The sequence below is a fragment of the Capsicum annuum genome, chromosome 4, assembly GCF_002878395.1.
Source record: "Capsicum annuum cultivar UCD-10X-F1 chromosome 4, UCD10Xv1.1, whole genome shotgun sequence".
Taxonomy (NCBI): domain Eukaryota; kingdom Viridiplantae; phylum Streptophyta; class Magnoliopsida; order Solanales; family Solanaceae; genus Capsicum; species Capsicum annuum.
This window is the reverse complement of record NC_061114.1, coordinates 41,490,129-41,511,554: the sequence shown is the minus strand read 5'-3', so window position 1 is coordinate 41,511,554 and position 21,426 is coordinate 41,490,129. Positions and strand designations below refer to the sequence as shown.

General features: G+C 34.7%; 1 protein-coding gene across 2 annotated transcripts; it reads left to right on the top strand.

Annotated features, from left to right (window-relative positions):
* The first annotated feature begins 2,704 nt into the window (after positions 1-2,704).
* On the top strand, positions 2,705-4,399 carry LOC107867852 (UPF0496 protein 1). 2 transcript variants are annotated; one of them, XM_047411788.1, is made up of 2 exons: positions 2,819-4,120; positions 4,335-4,399. In XM_047411788.1, the coding sequence occupies exons 1-2, from the start codon at positions 2,953-2,955 to the stop codon at positions 4,382-4,384; spliced, it is 1,218 nt and encodes a 405-aa protein (XP_047267744.1). In that variant the 5' UTR covers positions 2,819-2,952; the 3' UTR covers positions 4,385-4,399. The 2 variants fall into 2 exon arrangements, with proteins under 2 accessions (XP_016569799.1, XP_047267744.1); XM_016714313.2 differs by having other exon boundaries at positions 2,705-4,399.
* Positions 4,400-21,426: the final 17,027 nt, after the last annotated feature.

Below are 21,426 nucleotides of genomic sequence, written 5' to 3'. Positions count from 1 at the left end.
GGCTAGCAACTCGTTAAGAATTTCAGGAACATCAAAGTCGGAAAAAGGATATACCCTTGCTTATAACTCCTTTAAGGTTGTTTGATTTTTCACCTCTCGCATTTGTTTCTTTGGAGCTTTCTCTTTTAACTTTTGTCTTGAGGATGCCTTAGTAAAACTCACAGTTGTCGTCATAGATTCCCCAATTTGGTCTTTAGATGAGTCTTTGAATTTCATGACTTCTTTTCTAGGATAAAAAATAGGTGGCACCATTCTATGTCTTGCAATACTTAGCTCCATGTCATGAGCGCGCGTAGCTAATTCTTCAAAAGTTCGAAGCTTAATTCCTTGGAGGATATATACAAGGCCCCAACGCATCCCTTGAATACAAATTTCAATCACGGAAGTTTTAGAAAGTTAATCCTTGCAATTGAAGCTCAATATTCACCAACGATTTATGTATTCTACTACAGGCTCATCTTTACTTTGTCTTGTATTTGTCAATTCCATCATGTTGACCGTACAATGGGTGTTGTAGAAATGATTTAGGAACTGACTTTCTAGTTGATCCCAACAATAAATTGATTCAGACTCTAAGTCCGTGTACCAATCAAAGGCGTTGCCTTTCAAAGAGCAAACAAATTTCTTGACAAGAAGATTACCATGTGTGCCAGCACTACTACAAGTTTCAACAAAATGAGCGAAGTGTTGACTTGAATTTCCTTTTCCATCAAATTATTGAAATTTTGGCGGTTGATATCCAATTGGCATCGGTAAGCCCTCGATTCACTTAGAATATAGCTTTGAGTATTCTATGAAACTTTGTGACGGACTGCCCTATTATGCCTTGATGGTATTTGCAATCATATCTTTCAGTTGTTAAACTGTTAGAGTAGCCATTGAAGCGGATCGATCATCGTAGTGATTGTCACTTGATTTGATGAGAGATTCACCATCAGCTTTTTCTCAAGGTGTTAGATTATAATTTGACTTTCTGGGATTGTAGAGATCTAACTTGCTCATAAGTTGGGCGATTTGATGATCTTTCTCATCAACAGGCTTTAATGGCTTGCTCTATCATTGCAAACTTCTCATCCATGTCAACTACATCAACCATGAAGGTGTTGACTTTTGTTGAAGTTGGAGAATTCATTCAATCTTCAGATTCTCCAAAGTTGTAGACAGTTTCAGATGGTTCATTTGATAACATAGATGCAAAATTGCCCTCATGGGTTGTAGTTACAATCGAAATTTGAGATTTTTTCCTTTTCGTCATCTAAAAAATGTGAATTATTCTGATCCATCCAAAGCACAAGCGTTGAGATTGTGTCGATTGATGGAGCCAACAAGTGTAATCTTAGTAGACATGGCAGTAGTAGACTTCTTGCACGAAACTTCATTGATTTTTCTGGAGTCCATTGTAATAGTTGAATTTGTGATTTTTCAATTTATAGAAGGAAAAGATCAAGAGCAAAATTGGTCCCACTGGGCGTGCCAAAATTTATTCGCAACAAATTTTTATAGTGCTGAAAATTAACTGCAAGCAAAAATAAAATAAACAAAAAGAATAATTTTATTTAAATGAATCTTGTGAGTACAATTCTGTTGTTCTCTTGATTCTTCTCTCCTAAACTTAGAAATGATCTGAGAGCCTTCAGTAGTGTGTTTCTCAAATCGTTGGATGATTTGGACTCCTAGAGACGTGTTTCAATCGTCAAGAATGTCAAAAAGTGTTGTGTTGCTTTGAAATAATCTACGGGAAGAACTCTGTTGATTGCTCCTTGCAAGAACTTGATAGTCAATGTTGACGTTGCCAATGCTAGTCAAAGTCCTCTTTTTCGAGTCCCTTCCTTTTTTCAGCCCCTTTAGAATGTTATGCTACCCCTTATTTATAGTTGTAGGGGGTAGGCCTAGTTGCTTGTGATTGGCCAAAAACATGTCATTTGGGACACTTGACGCCTTTTGATTGGTTGTTGAATTTGAATGAGATTTTCACATCATTTGTACATGTGGCGGCGTCTCATTGGTCTTGAATTTGACTGGGATGCCACGTCACTTGATGAGTTTGGGCTTCAAGGTGAGATGAGCCTTGATGAGGAATAAAATGGGCTTATTATTTTTTAAGCCCAAAATAATTTTAACCCAATAAAATATAGATCAAATTCAAATTTTATATAAATTTGATCCAATAAATTTTACGTGTCTACAGAATAATGTTGCATATCTTGCAACTTCAATTGCAATATAATATGTATTTTATTCTTTTTATATTTAATCTTTTGTACTGACAAAAATACATGTGCAACGCACGTATCCTAAACTAGTTAAGTTAAAAAGAGTAACCAAACAATATACTGAATGATACTCACTCCATTTCAAAATAAATAAATTGTTGAGCTATTTTTCAATCTTCAAAATAAATAAATTGTTCAGTTTTCAAGAGACATGTTGAAATTTTTTTTCAATTTACCCTTTTATTTAATGAGGTTCTTAAGTATTTCACATTTTTTATAAGAGTAATTTATGAATAATTAAAATTGTAATAGTGAAAAGTAACTCATAATTTGTAATAGTGGAAAGTAACTCATAATTTATATCCTAAATGAATTTTCTTAAGGGGTATGTCATATCCCTAACAATTCAATTATTTTAGAATGACCGGAGTACCAAAATTTTATTCAAGAACAATTCTAAGTAGTGCACACTGTCAAACGGGCGCTAAGTGCAATAATTCCAGTTACATTAACAATCCTACACTTGACTGTCTTTGACATCATCTCCTTCCTAGCAGGTAGCAGCTTACCCACCCACTCACGTGAGTTGACTTGTTTTTTTTTTTTTTCTCACACTTTTGTTGACCACCCCCCTCCCCACAAAAAAAAAAAAAAAAAAGTAGAAAAATCAACCAGCAGAAGTGTGTGTGTTTTTTCATGAAAAATGGGTAATCAGTGCACTAAATCCCTACGGTGAAAAATGGGTAATCAGTGCACTAAACCCAACAACCGTAGCACTGGTCGTTCTCCATCTCCGTCGAATCCAGAAAGTAGCTCGAATTCTGATGTTTCACCAGATCTAAGCTCATACCAAACAGCATGTGAAGAAGATCCAGAACTTCAACGGTTTGATTCTGCTCTTCAAGCAAGAGCATCTTTAGCTCTCAACTCCATAGCTGTTAACACTGACTATAGGTCTCTTTCTCTTGAGTCTTTACGTGAGGTTACTTTATGCTTCCTAGATATGAATCAAGGAGTTGTGAATTTCATTCTCGAAAGCAAAAAAGACATATGGAAAGACCCAGATATATTTGATCTTGTTAAGGATTATCTTGACAATAGTATTCACATTATGAACTTCTGTACTTCCCTTGATGATTGTCTTGAACGTGCACATGACAGTCAGTCTATAATTCTAGTAGCACTCACAAAGTTTGAGAATGAAACCAATGGAAATGAAGGGGATTCAAAGCTTCTCTTTTCAGACACTTTGGAACAATTGAAGAGTTTTACGGCTGCTGGTGACCCTTTTACTGCCAAGTTTTTCTCATCATTTCACTCAGTTTATTTGCAGCAAGAAGCTCTCTTGACCAAACTGAAGTCGAAAAAGAATAAACTTGATAAGAAGTTGAGCAGAGTGAAGACATGGAAGAGAGTTTCCAATATAATCTTTGCTACTGTGTTTGTTTCTGCTATAATTTGCTCAATTGTTGCTGCAGCTGTCACAGCACCACCGATCGTGACAGCACTAGCAGCTGCAGCCTCAGTGCCTTTGGGGACAGTGGGAAAATGGATCAATTCCATGTGGAACAAGTATGAGGATGAGTTGAAGAGGGAGAGGGAGATATTGACTTCAATGCAGGCTGGTAGTTTTGTTGTGATTCAAGACTTGGAGCACATTCGGGTTTTGGCGGATAAATTGCAGATAATTTTTGAGGGATTGTTGCATAATGCTGATTTTGCAATCAGGGGAACTGATGCAGTCACGAGTGCAATGGAAGAGGTCAAGAAGAATGTGAATGGCTTTTCAGAAACCATTGAGGTTTTGAGTCAACATGCTAAAAAGTGTAACCAGGATATCAGGATGGCACGAGCTGTGATCTTGCGCAAGATTGTCAGTCAACCCAGTAGCTCCAATCAGGGTTTTGGTATGGTCTTTGATTGACAGTAGCTATCTTGCTGATTTTTCTTTCGTTCATATACCATGTACCATTGTAAAAAGTTGGTCCTAAATATACTGTTGGGTCTGTTTATTTGAGATCTCTGACCCCTGCAGATACTTAAGTTATAATTCTTAATTTGTTAGTCTACCTTTTATGACTTCTTGTTTGCAATTGAGTTACTCTATATAGTCGATGACAGATGGCATTGATTCAATAAAAGAAGGAATGTTACACCATCAAGGGATGTAGCATGCTGTTTTCTAATTGATAATGAGCTGATTTTGTCCACCTGATTGGTAAATATGATGCTTTGCCTCTTCTTTCCTTCATCATTTTTCTTTTCTTTAAAGGTTGTGAAAGTTGGAAATAACTCTCAAAGTGGTATTTGTGCCATTTGTGTAAAAGATTGTTAGTCGAATTCTTAGCAAAACTAAGTGGAAGTTCATAAAATGCATTGGGGGGTTCTAAAGTTGATTACAAATCCTATCTTGTTGTAGTCCATCTCTGCCATGGAAGGGCTACATTTAAGGAAAGTTGTGGCATTTTGTTACTCGTCTTGATCAAGGAGTATTCTTTATCGTTCATTGTCAATATATGATGAATTCCTTGCTTCATATATCAGAAGAAAGCCTTGATTTCATAATGTATAGTGATTTTGAGTTGAACGAATCTTGGGAAAAGACATCAAATCCACCCCCAAACTTGTCTCGAAAAGTCATTTACATACTTAAACTATTGTTGTGACCCAATACACACCTGTACTATGTAAAAATGAATTTATTTTCACCCCAACACGTACACAACCAGTCACATGATGGGAAGTGTTTTACACTCGTGCCACATTATCGCCATGTCACTGCCACATAAGATATTATGTCAATCTTTTATTTAAAAAATCCATGTCACCCCAATTACTTCTTCTTCACTAAACATCACCAAATCCACCATTATATCTCCACCACAATAATTTTAAGAATCAACAATAGATTTCATCACCAGAATCACAACACAGCTACTGCCATTACAAAAACTGCAAGCAATCACCATAAATTCAATGCCCATCACTAAAATTGCTTTTGGAATCACAATATCACCATTGTCACCATCCAAAATTACAAAGAACCACTACAAATTTACCACCCATCGCCAAATTCAATATCAAAATCGCACCACCATCACTACCAGATCCTACAGCGTGGAAATCTCTGCTATTGTTGACCCTTAGCAAGTCGCATAAATTGGAAATCCTACTCTTTCCCTTTCATCCTTATTTAATTTATGAAATTCGTCACATAATTTCACTCTCAAACTAATTATCAGTGGTGAAATTGGTAGTGGCATTCGTGAATTAATTGTGGTAGATGATGAAATTGGTGATGATGGCCGGTGATAAAATTGATGGTGATGAGTTAGGTGGTGAAGGTATGGCAGAAATGGTGAAATTGAGTGATAAAGTTGTTATTTTTTGTGGTGATAGTAGAATTAATAGGGAATTGATGGTTCTTCTTCATTGATGTTTCGATTGGATTATAATGAAATTGTGGATTTGTGATGGGTTAGACAGTGAAATTGATGGTGTTATTGTGATGAAGTTAATGGTGGAAGGTAATGAAATCGCTGGTGGGGGTGTGATTTGTGTATGTATTAGATCAATTCAATAGTTTAGGTGTGTCTTCGATTTTTTGGATATAGTTTACGGTGATTTTGATGTCTTTTTCCAACAATCTTTTGAATGATACGATTGTTTCTTTCTGAATGCATTAAGCTTTCAGAGCTTAATATGTCTATAGTTCTCCATTCATATCCATTCTTGCGACCAGTGTGGGTGGGGTTCATCTGGTTTGATCTTTACTTTAAGAACGAACAGATGTGAAAGTAGAAATGATGCATGGATTATGGTGTGTGCTCCTTCTTGCTCGAGTGGATACTTGGGAGCTTGAAAGAAATTTAGAAAAGAAAAATGCTTTATTCAGGATTATGAGAAGTCTTCTTTCTTTTGGTTTAGCTTGCAGTTATTCTCTTTAACATTTGTTGAATCAACTCAAGTATTTGATGAAACCTCAAGATTCCTTAATCCACTACAGAATTTGGTACTCTTTTCCAAATTTCACTAAATAACTTCCTAATTTTTCTTTTTTTAATTTATTAAATTAATGGCCATTTCTAAAGAGAAGGTGATTAACTGTTGGACAAATGACAACTATATATAAAGATTTATAATTAGCAAACCTCCAGTCGTGTGTGCTCTCAAATTTGTGCACGGCATATGCTGCTGCCAAAGCCCTTTCTTCATCTTTAACAGTATTCTTAAACTTAAACTGATGGTACTTCGAACAGCAATATTTCATAGTTGATTAACTATTGGACGAATTACAACTTCATCTCAAAATGATTGAGATTAAGCCCACAAACATCAGGTCGTATGTGCTCTCAACCTTGTGCAGGAGCATATGTTGTTGCCAAAGACCTTTCACCTCATATGCCAGTTTCTTGTAGAACTTTATTAAATGTATATTATAGCATTAGAATCATGGAAGTCACCAGGTGAATTCTTGTATCTTACACATTTCAGTTGTGACTTCATCAGATCATGCATAGCCTCATAGTTTTTGTTCTTCTTTCGGTTTTGTGAGTTGCGGTGTCTTCCTTTTGTTTGGAGGGTCTGTTGGTGGAGGGAGGTTTTCCCTTTTTCCCTGGAGTGTTTGGAGGGTGGGGGGTGGGGGTGGTCTGGAGCAGATGACCATTTCCTTGACATGTGAAATATCAGCTTTAAGTTCCTTTATAACCTTATAGGTTTCATCTGCACGGGCGTCATGTTTTTTTATGTTTATGAAACTGCACGATGCCAAACAGTTATATGAAGGCAGTAATGGTGGAAAAAGTGCATTCTGTGTTTGTTTTAAATGTTGTTCAGTAGAAAAAGAAAAATTATTCACTACCTGTTTGATGATTTGGCTTTCTTATGTTTCCTTCCGACGAGGGGATCAAAGTCCAATACTTTCAAGTTTCAACCTTTTTAATTGGTACCTGATAATTTTGATTGTTTTTTGGTTATTCTTTGTTCGTTCATATTCTGTGATGGATTTATTGGATCTTGTTTGTGCATCCTATTTCCTTCCTATAATTGAGACGTCTATTTCTGACATAAAATAAAAAAGCCAATGTTTTTCTTATCAACCTTTACTATTGATTGCCTGCCTTGAATGAACTCTCTTGGCATGCTCGTCACTACTGGTGAGTACTGTTATTCGTTTTGCTGCATAATGCGAGGGTATGTAACTCTTCGCGAAGGCACAATTTTGCGTTGGGAATATGTTTAATTTTCACTGGCAGAATGGTCTAGGATCTTAAACTCGGTTTGAAAAATATTTCTCGTTTCCACTGCATCATATATTCAGTTTTAGTATGGGTCCTTGGAATGTCACCTGATATGTGTGCCCAAATTATGGGTGTCAAACGGGCCGGGCCGGGTCGGGTCAACTCAAAATTGGCCCTTCTATTTTAACCGGGTTGAGGGCCGGTTAAGGGTCGATTTTGGCGCTAGACGGGCCGGTCCGGTCCGGGCCAAATAGTAAAAATATTAAAATCTTTCCTAATCCGTCCCCCTTAACCCAATTCGGTTAAACTCACCAAAATTTGGTCAAATTCGGTTAAAAAATCGGTCAAACCCGGTCAAAAATATATAAAGAAAAAACTTTCTTTCAATATATAATACATATACCCACCTATATACATTCTAAATACATTAAATAATATATATACACTATATATATAGTATATGCTACATTAAAATTTAAAAAATATATACACAATTAGTCAATTACTCATATATACGCACCATTCAATGTATATATACTACTACTTATAAAATATACTACAATATATATACATTGCAATATATATAGATATACTTATATACTAATTTATAAAACATATACACATGTATACGTTAAATATACACTTCTATAGAAGATATATACACGTGTATACGCATCATTCAATGTATATATACTACTACTTATAAAATATACTACAATATATATACATTACAATATATATATAGATACACTTATATACTAATTTATAAAACATATACATATGGATACGTTAAATATGCACTTCTATAGAAGATATATACATGTGTATACGCACCATTCAATGTATATATATACTACTACTTATAAAATATACTACAATGTATATACATTACAATATATATAGATATACTTATATACTAATTTATAAAACATGTTCACATGTATAAGTTAAATATACACTTCTATAGAAGATATATACACGTGTATACGCACCATTCAATGTATATATACTACTACTTATAAAATATACTACATTATATATACATTACAATATATATAGATATACTTATATACTAATTTATAAAATATATATACACATGCATACGTTAAATATACACTTCTATAGAAAATATCCAATTTATAAAACATATACACATGTATATGTTAAATATACACTACTATAGAAGATATATATACGTGTATACGCACCATTCAATGTATATATACTACTACTTATAAAATATACTACATTATATATACATTACAATATATATAGATATACTTATATACTAATTTATAAAACATATACACATGTATACGTTAAATATATACTTCTATAGAAGATATATGCACAAATATACAAAACATATGCTACTTAATATAATAAATTAATAATATTTGGTAGTAAATTAATAATATATTAGAAGTAAGTTTTTAATTTAAAGTAGAAAACTAGAAATTCAATTTAAAATCTTAAATCGTTAAATGAAAAAATATAAAAAGTAAGGACTAAGGAGTGAATGAATTTGGGGAATTTTATTGATTGCAAAATGATCCAAAAGTTATAATTTACATGAATGAAAAATCTACAAATTATGCATCATTTTTTCCAACTCATTCATGTTAATATTAACGGGAACTTGCATAGGATAGTTGAAGGCAACGGGGGCAAACCATGCATTGGACTTTATTCTGCTGAGTTCTCCCGTGAAGTCATAATTTCTTCAAGTTTCAGCTCGTCGCTCGGCTCCGGTTCCATTCCTTGGTTTCTTCTTTCCGCTCTAATCCAATCTCTGAGGCAAACTAGAACATTCATTGCATTGCTTCCCAATGAGTGTCAGTTGTCTCCAAGCTGCTATCGTCCCTGACTAAAGGCGCTCTCTGATGCAACGGTTGACATTGGAACATTCAAGATATCTCTAGCTAATCTTGAAAGCACAGGATATTGTGTTTCATTACTCCTCCACCAATTCAACGTGTTGATCCATCGTCTGTGATTCTCTGGTGTCGTTCGAAGATAATATTTCAGTTCTTCCCGATAAGTTGATGTATAAGTTCTCTCATCAGCACTGTTCCAACAATTTAAATCATAAAATGAATTAGAAAAACCACTATGTGCCGGCCTTTTAGAAGATGATAACTCCTCGGGAGGATGAGGAGCGACAGTTGGAGTGATATTTGTAGGTACGGCTAAATCAAATAAATCAGCATAGTGATTATATAGTTTTTCTATGTAATCCTTTGCATCAGTCGTAGCCGTCCACAAATTAGGTTGTACTTGTTCAGAATCATGGTTAGTATTTATTTCTAAGTTAGTATAAATATGAGTACTAAAGTGACACATATTATTATATTTCATGTACGAATTTAGCATAGCACCAACCAAGTAAATAGGGGGAATCGGGAAAAAATAATTTTTAAATTTCGTAAACATGGCACCAACAGCTTCTTCATAACCTTCTTTATTTTTATATTCTTTGAGCAAACCAGAAATATCGGCTATATATGCCAAAATATTACAAACTATTGGATAATAAGCACCGAAAAATTCAACCGTAGCTACATAAAATTTTTCTAAAAACTTAACAAGATCATTAATTACAACCCAATCAGAATTATGTAGCATGCAATCAGTAGAATCAGCAAATGAACCGTAGTGTTGGTTAAAAGCTAGTGTAATAGGAATTCTATATTTATAACAAGTTTTTAAAAATTCATACGTAGAATTTCATCTAGTATCAATTTCCTCAGGCATCAAAATCGGTGTAACTCCATTTTCTTCACATTTAACTTTAAATTCTCTAATTCTCGATTTACGATTATTTCCTTGAATAAAACCAACGGCAAGACGAATTTTTTCAATCTAAAGCTCAAAAAACTCAAGATCATCTTTTACAATTAAATTATATATATGACATGCACACTTAATATGAAAAATTTTAGGCAAGGGCGAAGATAACGTAAATTTTAATTTTTTTATAGCAGTTTTGTTGTTAGAAGCATTATCAAAAACAATACATAAAATTTTATTTTCGATACCATAATGTCCGGCAATTTTAACAATAGAATCAACAATAAATTGTCCAATATGTTTACGATCTTCATCATATAAAAAAGCAAGAATACATTTTTGCATTACAAAATTACTATCCATCCAACGACAGGTAACGGTTAAATAATCATTTTTATTTACAGCACGACCAAGATCAGAAGTTAGGGACAATCTACATTGAATATTTTTTAACAATGTTGATAAATAAAAATAATATTGTGAATGAAGTATAAAAAAATCAGACCGACAAGTAGTTCTAGGAATACCGTTAAACATAAGATTATAAATTGCTTGTATATAACGAATAAAGACATCAGAAGAAGGAAAACTAAAAGACAAACAACCCACAGCTACCATTTTAGCTATTTCTTCTCAGTCCCTCAATTTATTATACTTCTTCGCTACGTGATCGGTTGCTGGATTCATTCTAGTTTGCGTTGGCCCACCAATATCCCCACCACCTTGTGCAATATTTAACTCTCTTTTATGATCTTCAGCTATATGTCTCATTAACGTACCCGTACCCCCTTGCTTATCTCCACTTCTATGCTTATATATTTATTGACAAATATTGTATTGCACCTTAATATCTGATATACGTTCAAAAAATTGCCATGCAACACTAGTTCTTTTACGAGGTCTTGGGGAACTGGGAGGACGGGGAGGGAGATTAACCGATTCAGATCTAACGTTAGCATCTCCTACTGCGGGTGTCTCAGCAATATTTTTATTATCTTCGTCTAAATTAACCGCATCTACTTCATTTTTTCTTCTATACCGTAATTTTTCTGAGCTTCTACATAATCCATATCGTGAGCACCTACACCTATTTCTTCCTCAAAAGGTGTACCAAGCGGTACCGGAGGCGAAGACACACGGGTATATCTACTACTTGAACTACCTCTACTGCTAGTAATTCGCTTTTTACTACCACTACCGCTTCCGGGACAAAATTTTTAACACCTTTAGTAGCGAGGTTTCTTAATTTATCCATAATATAAATTAAATTAAACTAAAAATATTTAAAATACACAAATATAATAAAATTAAATATTAAACAATTAATACAATCAATAAAAATTAAACGTAAGAGATGGAACGACAATACCAAATTTTGGAAGTATCCGAAGGTTGCGACTTTAGAAACTTTCGCTCGTACTTTGTAAACGAAAAATTAAAAAATTAAAGTGAACACTTTAAGAAATTAAATATATTGAATATTTGAGAATTGAGTATTGAGATTTGAGAGAGAATGAGATTTGAGAGAGTGAAAAATTGTGTGAAAAATAATTTGAAGTTGTAGGGTATTTGTATTTTTTTTTTAAGATTTAAAAATATTTTTTAAAGTTAATTTTTTTTCTTTTTAATAAATGGGCCCAAACTAGCTGTTTGGACCCAAAAACGGCTATATAGCCGTTGGGCCAACGACTAGTTTGGCCCAAAATCCCAATTTTTTTTAAAAAGGTATTCGAGCTGGGCCTGGCCGATTAACTGGCGGGCTTGGACCGGGCTTGGTCGGGCTGAGTTAGCCGGGCCCATTTTAAAAAATAACCAGCCTAAGACCCAAAACCCTAAAGCCCTAGGGTTTACTGGGCCGGGTCAAACCAGGCCGGGTTAGTTACAAGGGTCGGATCTGACCCGAACCACTTGACACCCTTAGCCCAAATGCTATTTATCTGTAGTCTAAGGGCCCGTTTGACCAAATCATTTGAGATAAAATTGAAGTTTTGCTTTGACATGTAATTTGGACTTTTGAAGTTGGTATCTTTTTTTCATAAATATGAAAACCCCGCAGGTTGCGGAAACTATTGAAAAATTCCTAGTTCTTATATAATTGTAGTTCATAAATAGGATATTGTAATATGGTAAGACACTGCATAGATAAATTATATATCTCCATGTTTTTTTTTCTTAAATAAAAATTTGCGGCTACAAACTTTCAAGTATATATAATTTCATAAAGATCTACTAATCAACAATAATAGTAGTAAATTTGTGACAACTTAAAATTCAGGTCGTGATGACACTTATTACACTCCTTATAGGTAAAGCCTAGAATCCAAACCAACAACAGATGTCAAGTAAAAATCGAAAGCGGAAGAAAACAAGTACTCAAATCACATAAACAATCACAAAAGATAATCCACTAGAGTCTTTGGAAGTCACTGTAAGCTTCTAATATTGTGTATAATAAAATAGTCTGAATGTCTCAAATGTGAATAAACATATGAAATAAAGGGTACAAGAGATTTGTGAAGGCATTTAAGGATCAACAACCGCTACCTCAATCTCTGAAAGTGCTCAACAGGTAATCCAAATAGGCATTTGAGGATCAACAACTGCTACCTCAATCTGTGAAAGTACTCAACAAGTAATCTAAATCAATATTCTAAGGTTGCTCGCTTAGTACCCACACATAAGGTGCAAAAAAGCAAGGTTGAGTACTATCAACACTCACTCAACGGTGTCATCTAACAACCCTAACTCAATGCGACAGGAAGGGCCAATCAAAACAACCATCCAGAACAACCACAAACCTGCACTCAGAAAATACCACCCTAATCTAGCAGTATAATACACAATGCCAACCAAAACTAGGCTCTCACGATAAGAATAGCAACCAGGCACATAAGTCTAGGTAGAAAATATGATCCATCGTATAAAAAGGGTAGAAATTAATTACAAAGATCCAATATCAACTAGCCAAACCGAGTAACTCAATCATATGAGGGTGATGAATATTATGTATGCCATATAATGCAATGGGAACAAATGGGGAAAAATAAGGATGATAGATATGATGCATGCCTGTCCTACCCTGTATACATATGCTTCCCTGTATAGCTAGATGAGACCCATGAGGGACTGGCCTAGTCGATATATGTAACGCTCCACATACCTATTCCGAGACGTCGCACGGTGCTTAAGGCCACACGTGGCCTCAAGCTAACCCTCTAAGCTTGTCTACCCTTTCAGAACTCACTTTGACGGAAGTCATGGCAAAATAAGAAAGGATATCATATCATGGACATACTCAAAAGCAAAGATATGCTGGCCTGTACAATCAAAATACTGATATTCTGTACATACTGATACTCTAGTCTGACAAAGACTCTACTAATCAAGACTAAAGAGCCATTGGGACACACCTCTACTGACTCACACTGAACTGAAAAGAAATAATCATCTGCTTAACAAACACTACTCAGGGACATAGGTCCTCGAATCACGAGGACTCACCAACTGCAGAGGTGTAAATGAAGGTACTCGAAGATCACTGTCGCTGCTGAGACTAAGCACCTGAACCTACATCACGGGGAAATATAACACACAAAAGAGTATGGGGAATCAGTACTTGGGAATGTACTGAGTATATGGGGGTGTATGCAACATTATAAATAATATCATAAATGAATAAGAAAATCATGCATGCTGTCGACAGTCCCTCTTCGCTTGAATTAAACTGTAATATAGTTTCTCATAAATCATCAACAGTAACACATGCTTTATAAATCTCATAAATCATTTCATTTTACTCAACTCAAACTCTTTGACTCAAGACTTAGAGTGACTCGGTAATTCATGCAACTTGAACTCTTATGGACTTGGGAGGTTCTTATAACCGACATAAATCATGTGAGCAACATAGAGTCCAACTTTTTTCCCTCCTAAGGAGAGAACCCCACATTGACGGGAGCGTCGTACCCTTGCCAGAGAGTATAACCTAAATTTAGTGATCACAATCTCATACTCGGCCTTTGGCCCATGATTATCAATATCAATCCTACGGTGGTATGTAGTTTCAGAGAAATACCACATTTCTCGCTCGGTGCTAAATACTACTCCCATAAACAAGCTCAGAACGCGTTAGGAAATCCACCACAAACATCACAAGGGTCTATCATGAAGACCAAATCATATCTCTTTCTCATTTATCAAATCATAATCAATTTGTCGATTCCTAACTCGACTCAAATCAAATCAATCTTTCTCAATAGCAAAATGTATCAATTCATTAAATCATGACAATATCAATAACTTTGAGGAAGTATCAAGACTCATTGTAACAACTCAATTTCATGAATCAACATACTCAATAATCCAGTTTGTCATAAGGAAACTTAAAGCTTGACACATATATTCAAAGCACTTGAAATATCAACTCATGGTAGAAATATGAAATTCACAATATTAAATATCAAGTCATAACTTGGTAATAGCAAAATAATCATGTATAACAAAGCTTGAACAATTTATATTCTCATAATCTCATGATGAAGTAATTTGGGTATAAATCCACTTGCAAAATCATATAAATTCATGATAGAAATCAAAGCTTTGGGCACAAGAACGAAAGGATTGTTCTTGTTCAAAACCCTACATACCTTGGATTATAATTTTAAGATGAAAAGACTTGATTCTTGAACAACTTGGTGAAATCTATGAAAAAATTCTTGAATTTCTTGGAGAAAATTTGATTTGGATTTGGAAGAGAGAAACCCTAGTTCTAGATATTTCTTGGAAGAGAAATGGAGAAGAATGGATTTCTTTTCTCTACTTGAATATATATATAGAGGGACAAACTGGGCGGAAAGAGCAAAATGCCCATAAGAAAATTCTAAAACTGGAGCCTGATTTTTGGCCCTGGCGCGACGCGCCATGGTCGCGGTCTTTTACTAGATTTGGACAATTGGGAAATTGCTTAGTGGCACGATGTGGTGGAATCGCGTTGGTGCATTGGAATTTGACAATCCTGATATTGAGCCTTGGCGCGATGCGATAATATTACGGAGGTTCACTGGAAAGTGACAATTGGGATATTACTCATCTCCGCGATGCGCTAAGGGTCTAAATAATGACGTTTCACGACTGGGACTTCAAATAGTCATAACTTCTTGCTCCGATCTCTGATTTTTACGAAATTGGTATCCACGGAAAGCTTATTCAAATATCCACATGATAGAAATTAGAAATTAGGGAAATATAGCATGGTTTAAACATCATTCACTTTGGTAGTCTTTTCCTATTTGCTCAAAAGACGAATTTAGGCTTACGAAATGGTCGGGGTATTACAATATCTCCCCCTTGAAAACATTTGTCCTCGAATGTTGCTAGTTTGACTCATGGTCAAAGACGACACTTGAAAATGCCTTACTGAAATAATCTATTCAACATGCTTACTTTACTCTAGACTTTCAGATACTTTACTGAATGCACGAATCAAGATGGAAGCAACTATATAACCGAATTCACTGGATTAGGAGGAAACTAAATTAAGGAAAAATAATACCTTCAACTTGATTTGAACTTGCAGAGAAGAGATGGGGGTACTTAACTCGCATATCTTCTTCTGCTTCCCAAGTAGCACCCTCAACTGATAGATTTCGCCACAGAACTTTAACCAAAGGAACTTCCTTGTTTCTTAGTCTACGGACTTGATAATCTATGATTTCAACCGGAATCTCTTCATAAGAAAGGCTATCCCGAATGTCTAAGATTTCTGACGGATCAACAACAGAATCGCCAATGTGCTTCTTAAGCATCGAAACGTGAAAGACTGAGTGGACAGCTGACAACTCCGCAGGCAGCTCAATCTTATAAGCTGCCTTCCCAATATGATTCAAAACTCTGTAAGGGCTAACATATCGGGGACTAAGCTTTCCTTTCTTACCAAATCTCTTTACCCCTTTCATGGGTGAAATTTTCAGGTACACTAAATCATCAACTTCAAACTCAAGAGCTCTTCTTCTCATATCTGCATATGACTTCTAACGACTCTGGACTATCTTCAAACTTTCTTGGATCAGCTTAACTTTCGCTATATCTTCAAATACATTATTAGGTCCAATCACAGCAGCTTCACCCATTTCAAACCAACCTATGGGTGAGACAATTTGCCAAACACTTGAAGACCATGAACTTATACATGAATGAGAACACATACTAACATGTCATGATTACATTATTCAATTCACATGGACATTCTATCCAACACTTGGGAGCATGGTTGTTATACATAATAATGAACAACACATAAGCATCATGACTACAACTTAAACTTTTAATATCAAGGATTTTAACATGGGAATTACATCACTTAACATACATGCTATCTTAGGTTCATGAAACTCATAACAAAATCTTGAATTGAAACCTATACAACAACACAAACATGAATACAACCTAAATTTGCATATGTAAATTCATGAATCAATAAACTAGTAGTTTTAAAAAGGGTTCTTGAACTCCAAGGGTGGAAGGAAACCCAAGGATGAACACCTAACATACCTTGATTATTAATTTTGTGAAGAATGTGGTGAATTCTTGAGACTTGATTCTTGAGCTTGATGAAACTAGGACTTGTTCTTGAAAGGATTGAGTGAATAATGAATGCAATTTGCCTTATTTGGTGTTTGATTTCGTGGTTTAGCTGATTTGGGTGAGGGAAAAAAAGACTTCAATGCCTATAGGCCTATTTTTTCGTGTAAATAACCCTCAAGCGCGACTCCCAAAAATAGGGAATGGACCTCACATCGCGACTCCCAGAAATGAGGAATAGACCTCGCATTGCGACACCCAAAAATGGGGAATAGACCTCACATCACGACACCCAGAAATGGGGAATAGACCTTGCATTGTAACACCCATAAGCGGGAATAGACTTCGTGATGCGACTCCAAGAAACGGGGATTGGATCTCGCAATGCGAGCTTATCGCGAGACCTTACTGTTTTGGACATCCAAACTCACCCTTACGCTAGTTTGAATATTTCAAAACTTACCAATATGACCTATTAACATCCCTGATCTTGAATCAACTGAAAAATTGACAATCCAAGGCCTGAAAGATTGAAAATATAGTCATTGAAATATCGAACCCAAAAAGAAACTGAGTGTCAATACTTAGCTGAATTTTGTCTAAGTCTGGGACATTTTTTTGATGCTATATAAGACTGAATTAGACTAGAACATTTTACAAGGCCTTACAATACTATCAGGTGGTGAAATAGGAGACACTAGAGCAAAAAATGATTAAGTATAACACTGACGGGGCTTGTAAAGGAAACCATGGTATGGGATCATATGGTTTCTACTTGAGAAATGTAGAGAGAGATCTAATATATGCACTGGGAAAAAGCATTGATCTCATTACTAATGTAGTAGCAGAGATGAGGGCCATAGTGGAGGCAATCAAGTATTGTATTAGTAAGGATATCAGGAGGATTAAAGTGGATTCAGATTCCTTACTAATGGTTAACATAACTAATGGGGTTTGACATGTTCCTTGGGAACTAGCATATCTTATGGAAGAAATTAGAAATGTAAAGAAGCAGACAGGAATACACAACTCATATTTAGAGAGGGAAACAAACTAGCTAATTATATAGCTGACCTAGCCATTGAAAACAATAACAAACAAACATTCAATCCATTTCAACAGGTTCCAAGCATAGGAAGGAAAATCATTAACACAGAAAAAACTTAGATACCATTACTTTGATTAAATACCAGAAAAAGTAAGCAACATGTATAGGTTTTGAAGTAGAGACAAAACATCTAGATGTAGATTCCAAGTAGGTTACATATTTACAACAATGTTTGTCCTGTAACTAGGAAAAGTACAGCTGCTATATCAAATATTCCAAGCTATGTTAGCATACAAAATATATCAACAAAAACAAAGAGGAGTGGCATCAGTGCTGCAATGAGCTTAGGAGGTTAGCTGCAAGCCTAGATAGTGTGAACAAGTCCACAACAAACCTGGCAAAAAGTAGCTATTAGGAAAGAGAGTGCATCAAAGCGTCAACTGGGATGGTCAGTGCAATATTACCTCTGGGAGAACTGCGAACCCCAGATGGCTTCCCCCTTCCATTCTTTACACTAGAACACCATTTACTTGACACAACAGTAGAAATCAGAAAAAGAATCGAAAAAGACAAAGGGACTACGAAGAAGATAATCGATCTTGGCTGAGTGACACATTTTGCTTAAAGAAGATTAACACTGCCAAATCAAGAATAAAAGCACAAACAACCCAGAAAAGAAGGCTATGTAGAGCGAGGTTCCACTAGCAACAAAGAGGCAATATTTTTGAAACTGGCGAAACTGGAAAGAATACCCCTTTTGGGGACATTAGTCGTAATAGATAATATAGGGCAAAAGGAAATTGGGCTGTACCCAAATCAAGTGATAAATTTTGTATTTGGATTTTTATTCTTTTAGGTCTTTTGGCTGGACTATTGATTTTAAGATATTAAATAAAATGGCCTAACCAACCAATTAAATTTTCTTTAAGAAAAAATAAGAACAAAATCAAGGGAAAGAGTTTTGCCACTAGTTTCAAGTAAGAAAGATAAGCCAAACACCCTTCATCACCATCCCTCAAGCCCTAATATAAGAAATAATCCCTACTAGTACATGACTATCAGAACCTTATCACAAAACCATGGAAATTCAAAGATAGATAAGGTAACGGTCCTGGTGAAGCAATCCAAGATTGTTTGATAAGGGGATGACCAAACCATGCTTAAAATAACATCAAAATAAACTATACCAAACAAAATAAGATCAGCCCAATATCACGACCCAAAATCAAAAGGGTCATGATGGTACTTGTCGTGATGAACCTTGAAAAGTAAGCCTATCACCTAACAATACATAAAAGGGGAAAAGACAATAATAAACCCAAGGTAAGGCTTCTAGAATGAAACCAAACCACCCAAGTATACTAAATACGGAAAGAAACATAACAATGTAGCCATAATTTCTATAATAGGGTGTCAACAGTATAAGAACATATCTAGTATAACTCGAATCCAAATGAAATACATAAGATATCCAAAAAAAAGAAACTCTATCTCTAAAATGAAAATAAAGATATAGTCTATATAGAAAGGTAGCAAAAGATATCCGAACGCTTGAAAAATCATCAACTACCTTAAAAGCTCTAACAACCGCCTGAGTTAAGCAACATGGGGCGCACCCGAACCTAAATTAACACCAAAAGTATGTAGTAGGAGTGAGTACGGTCCACTTGTACTCAATAGGTATCATAAGTCAATCGAGAAAAGTAGAAAATAAAGTATACAAAATACACACTAAGGGCATATCACCTGTAATCAGAAAATGTCCAACAATGGTAGTCCACAAACACCATTTGCACTAATAGTTCTAATATATATATATATATATATATATATATATATATAACAACAATACAACAAGTATACATTATATCACGTGTAAGTATAAACAGAGAAGAACACGTATATACAGGATGGTCAAGTATAAGTAACAAAATTTAAAGTAAGTAGACATATAACAAGTTAATAAGGAAATCCAATCACAACATTAATCACAATAAAGCAAATGCAATGTATGATATGATAATAATAATAATGATGATGATGATGATTCCCGAGTTTAGCACACAGGCTTGGCACACAACCTTTAAGATTGACAAACAACCTTGACCAATATTCAGTATTTCTAATGTTTCCAAAATTTTCAGTGTTTCCAGTAATTCTAGTATTTCCAGTGTTTTCAACATTTCTTGTATTTTCAGTGTTTTCAAAGGACATACATACCATAAGATACAAATCAAGGAGACATACGTGACAACAAATATATTTATAAAGAAATAATACAAACAAGTGAAATGATGCATATGATGACATGAGAATGATGATGTAATGTTTACTACCATTCAAATGAGTATTTCTACAACCAATCGACATGATGTATTTCCACAACCAACTACAATGTTACAATTCCACTACTACGTGAGCGAATATTTGCTCATATTTGCACTATCCATGAATTCTCTACATGATTCATATGCCCACAAAGTATGAATATATCATAATACGCCATAAACACCACAATAGGCAGTTCCAATAAACATAATACAATTATTTACATGTATTCCAGGCTATCAACATCACATAAGACCCCATTAGATCATACATAGCACATAATATCTTAGATTCAGTAATTACATCATATTTAGGCTACCACATGGGCACAATACATAGATAGTCGTATTTCGTGATTAGTTCCCACCCTTAAGATACATTTTGGTATAAAAATTAACTACCTAACCCAGTCTGAAGAGTTAAGCCATAACCTATCTTGAATGCTGAAACTGGTCCGCTTCACTTTGAACCCACGATTGTACTTTCCATGAACGATCCTGAAATCAACTAAAATCAAGAAATACTTAATCTACACGTAAAAACAAAGACTTTGATATTCATATTGACTACTTTTGATTCGAGGTCAAAACAGAACTACAAAATGGGTCTTCAGAAAAGAAGGGAAAAATCATAACTTTACTTCAAAAATATGTTACTCATATTCTTAGGAATCTACAATTGAAAATCCAAGTCAAATGTAGTAAAAATGAGGTTGAAAATAAAGAAAAACTATTTTTGAACTTTATAGGATAAAATCTTTAAAATTCATGTTAAAATCAAGAAACAACGTTTTTCTGAAGGTTAAATTATTGAAAAACTAGTAATTATATGATTAAAATATTATTCAAAAAAAGGAGTGAAATTGGGGTTTAAAATCAAGTCTTAAGATTTTTTTGGGTTTAAGAAATTAATCAAGGAATTAGAGTAGAAAAGGATGAAATCTCACCTTAAATTCATAATAGAATCAATAAATAAATATTAGTCTAGCTTCTCAAGCTCTCACAAGCTTCACTTTTAAGCTATCACATTATTTTAGGGTTTAACTCTCAAGAGGCAAGGTGAAAGAATGGACAAAATGGGCAAAAAGGGGGGAAAAAGCTGTTATATATTGCAGATTCTTCTCTTTACACATGATTTTTTTCAAGTATAACCAAGACTTCGACGGAGTACCCAGAATTCATCGGGAGTTTGATATACATAAACGAACAGTGCAACCATACTAAATTTG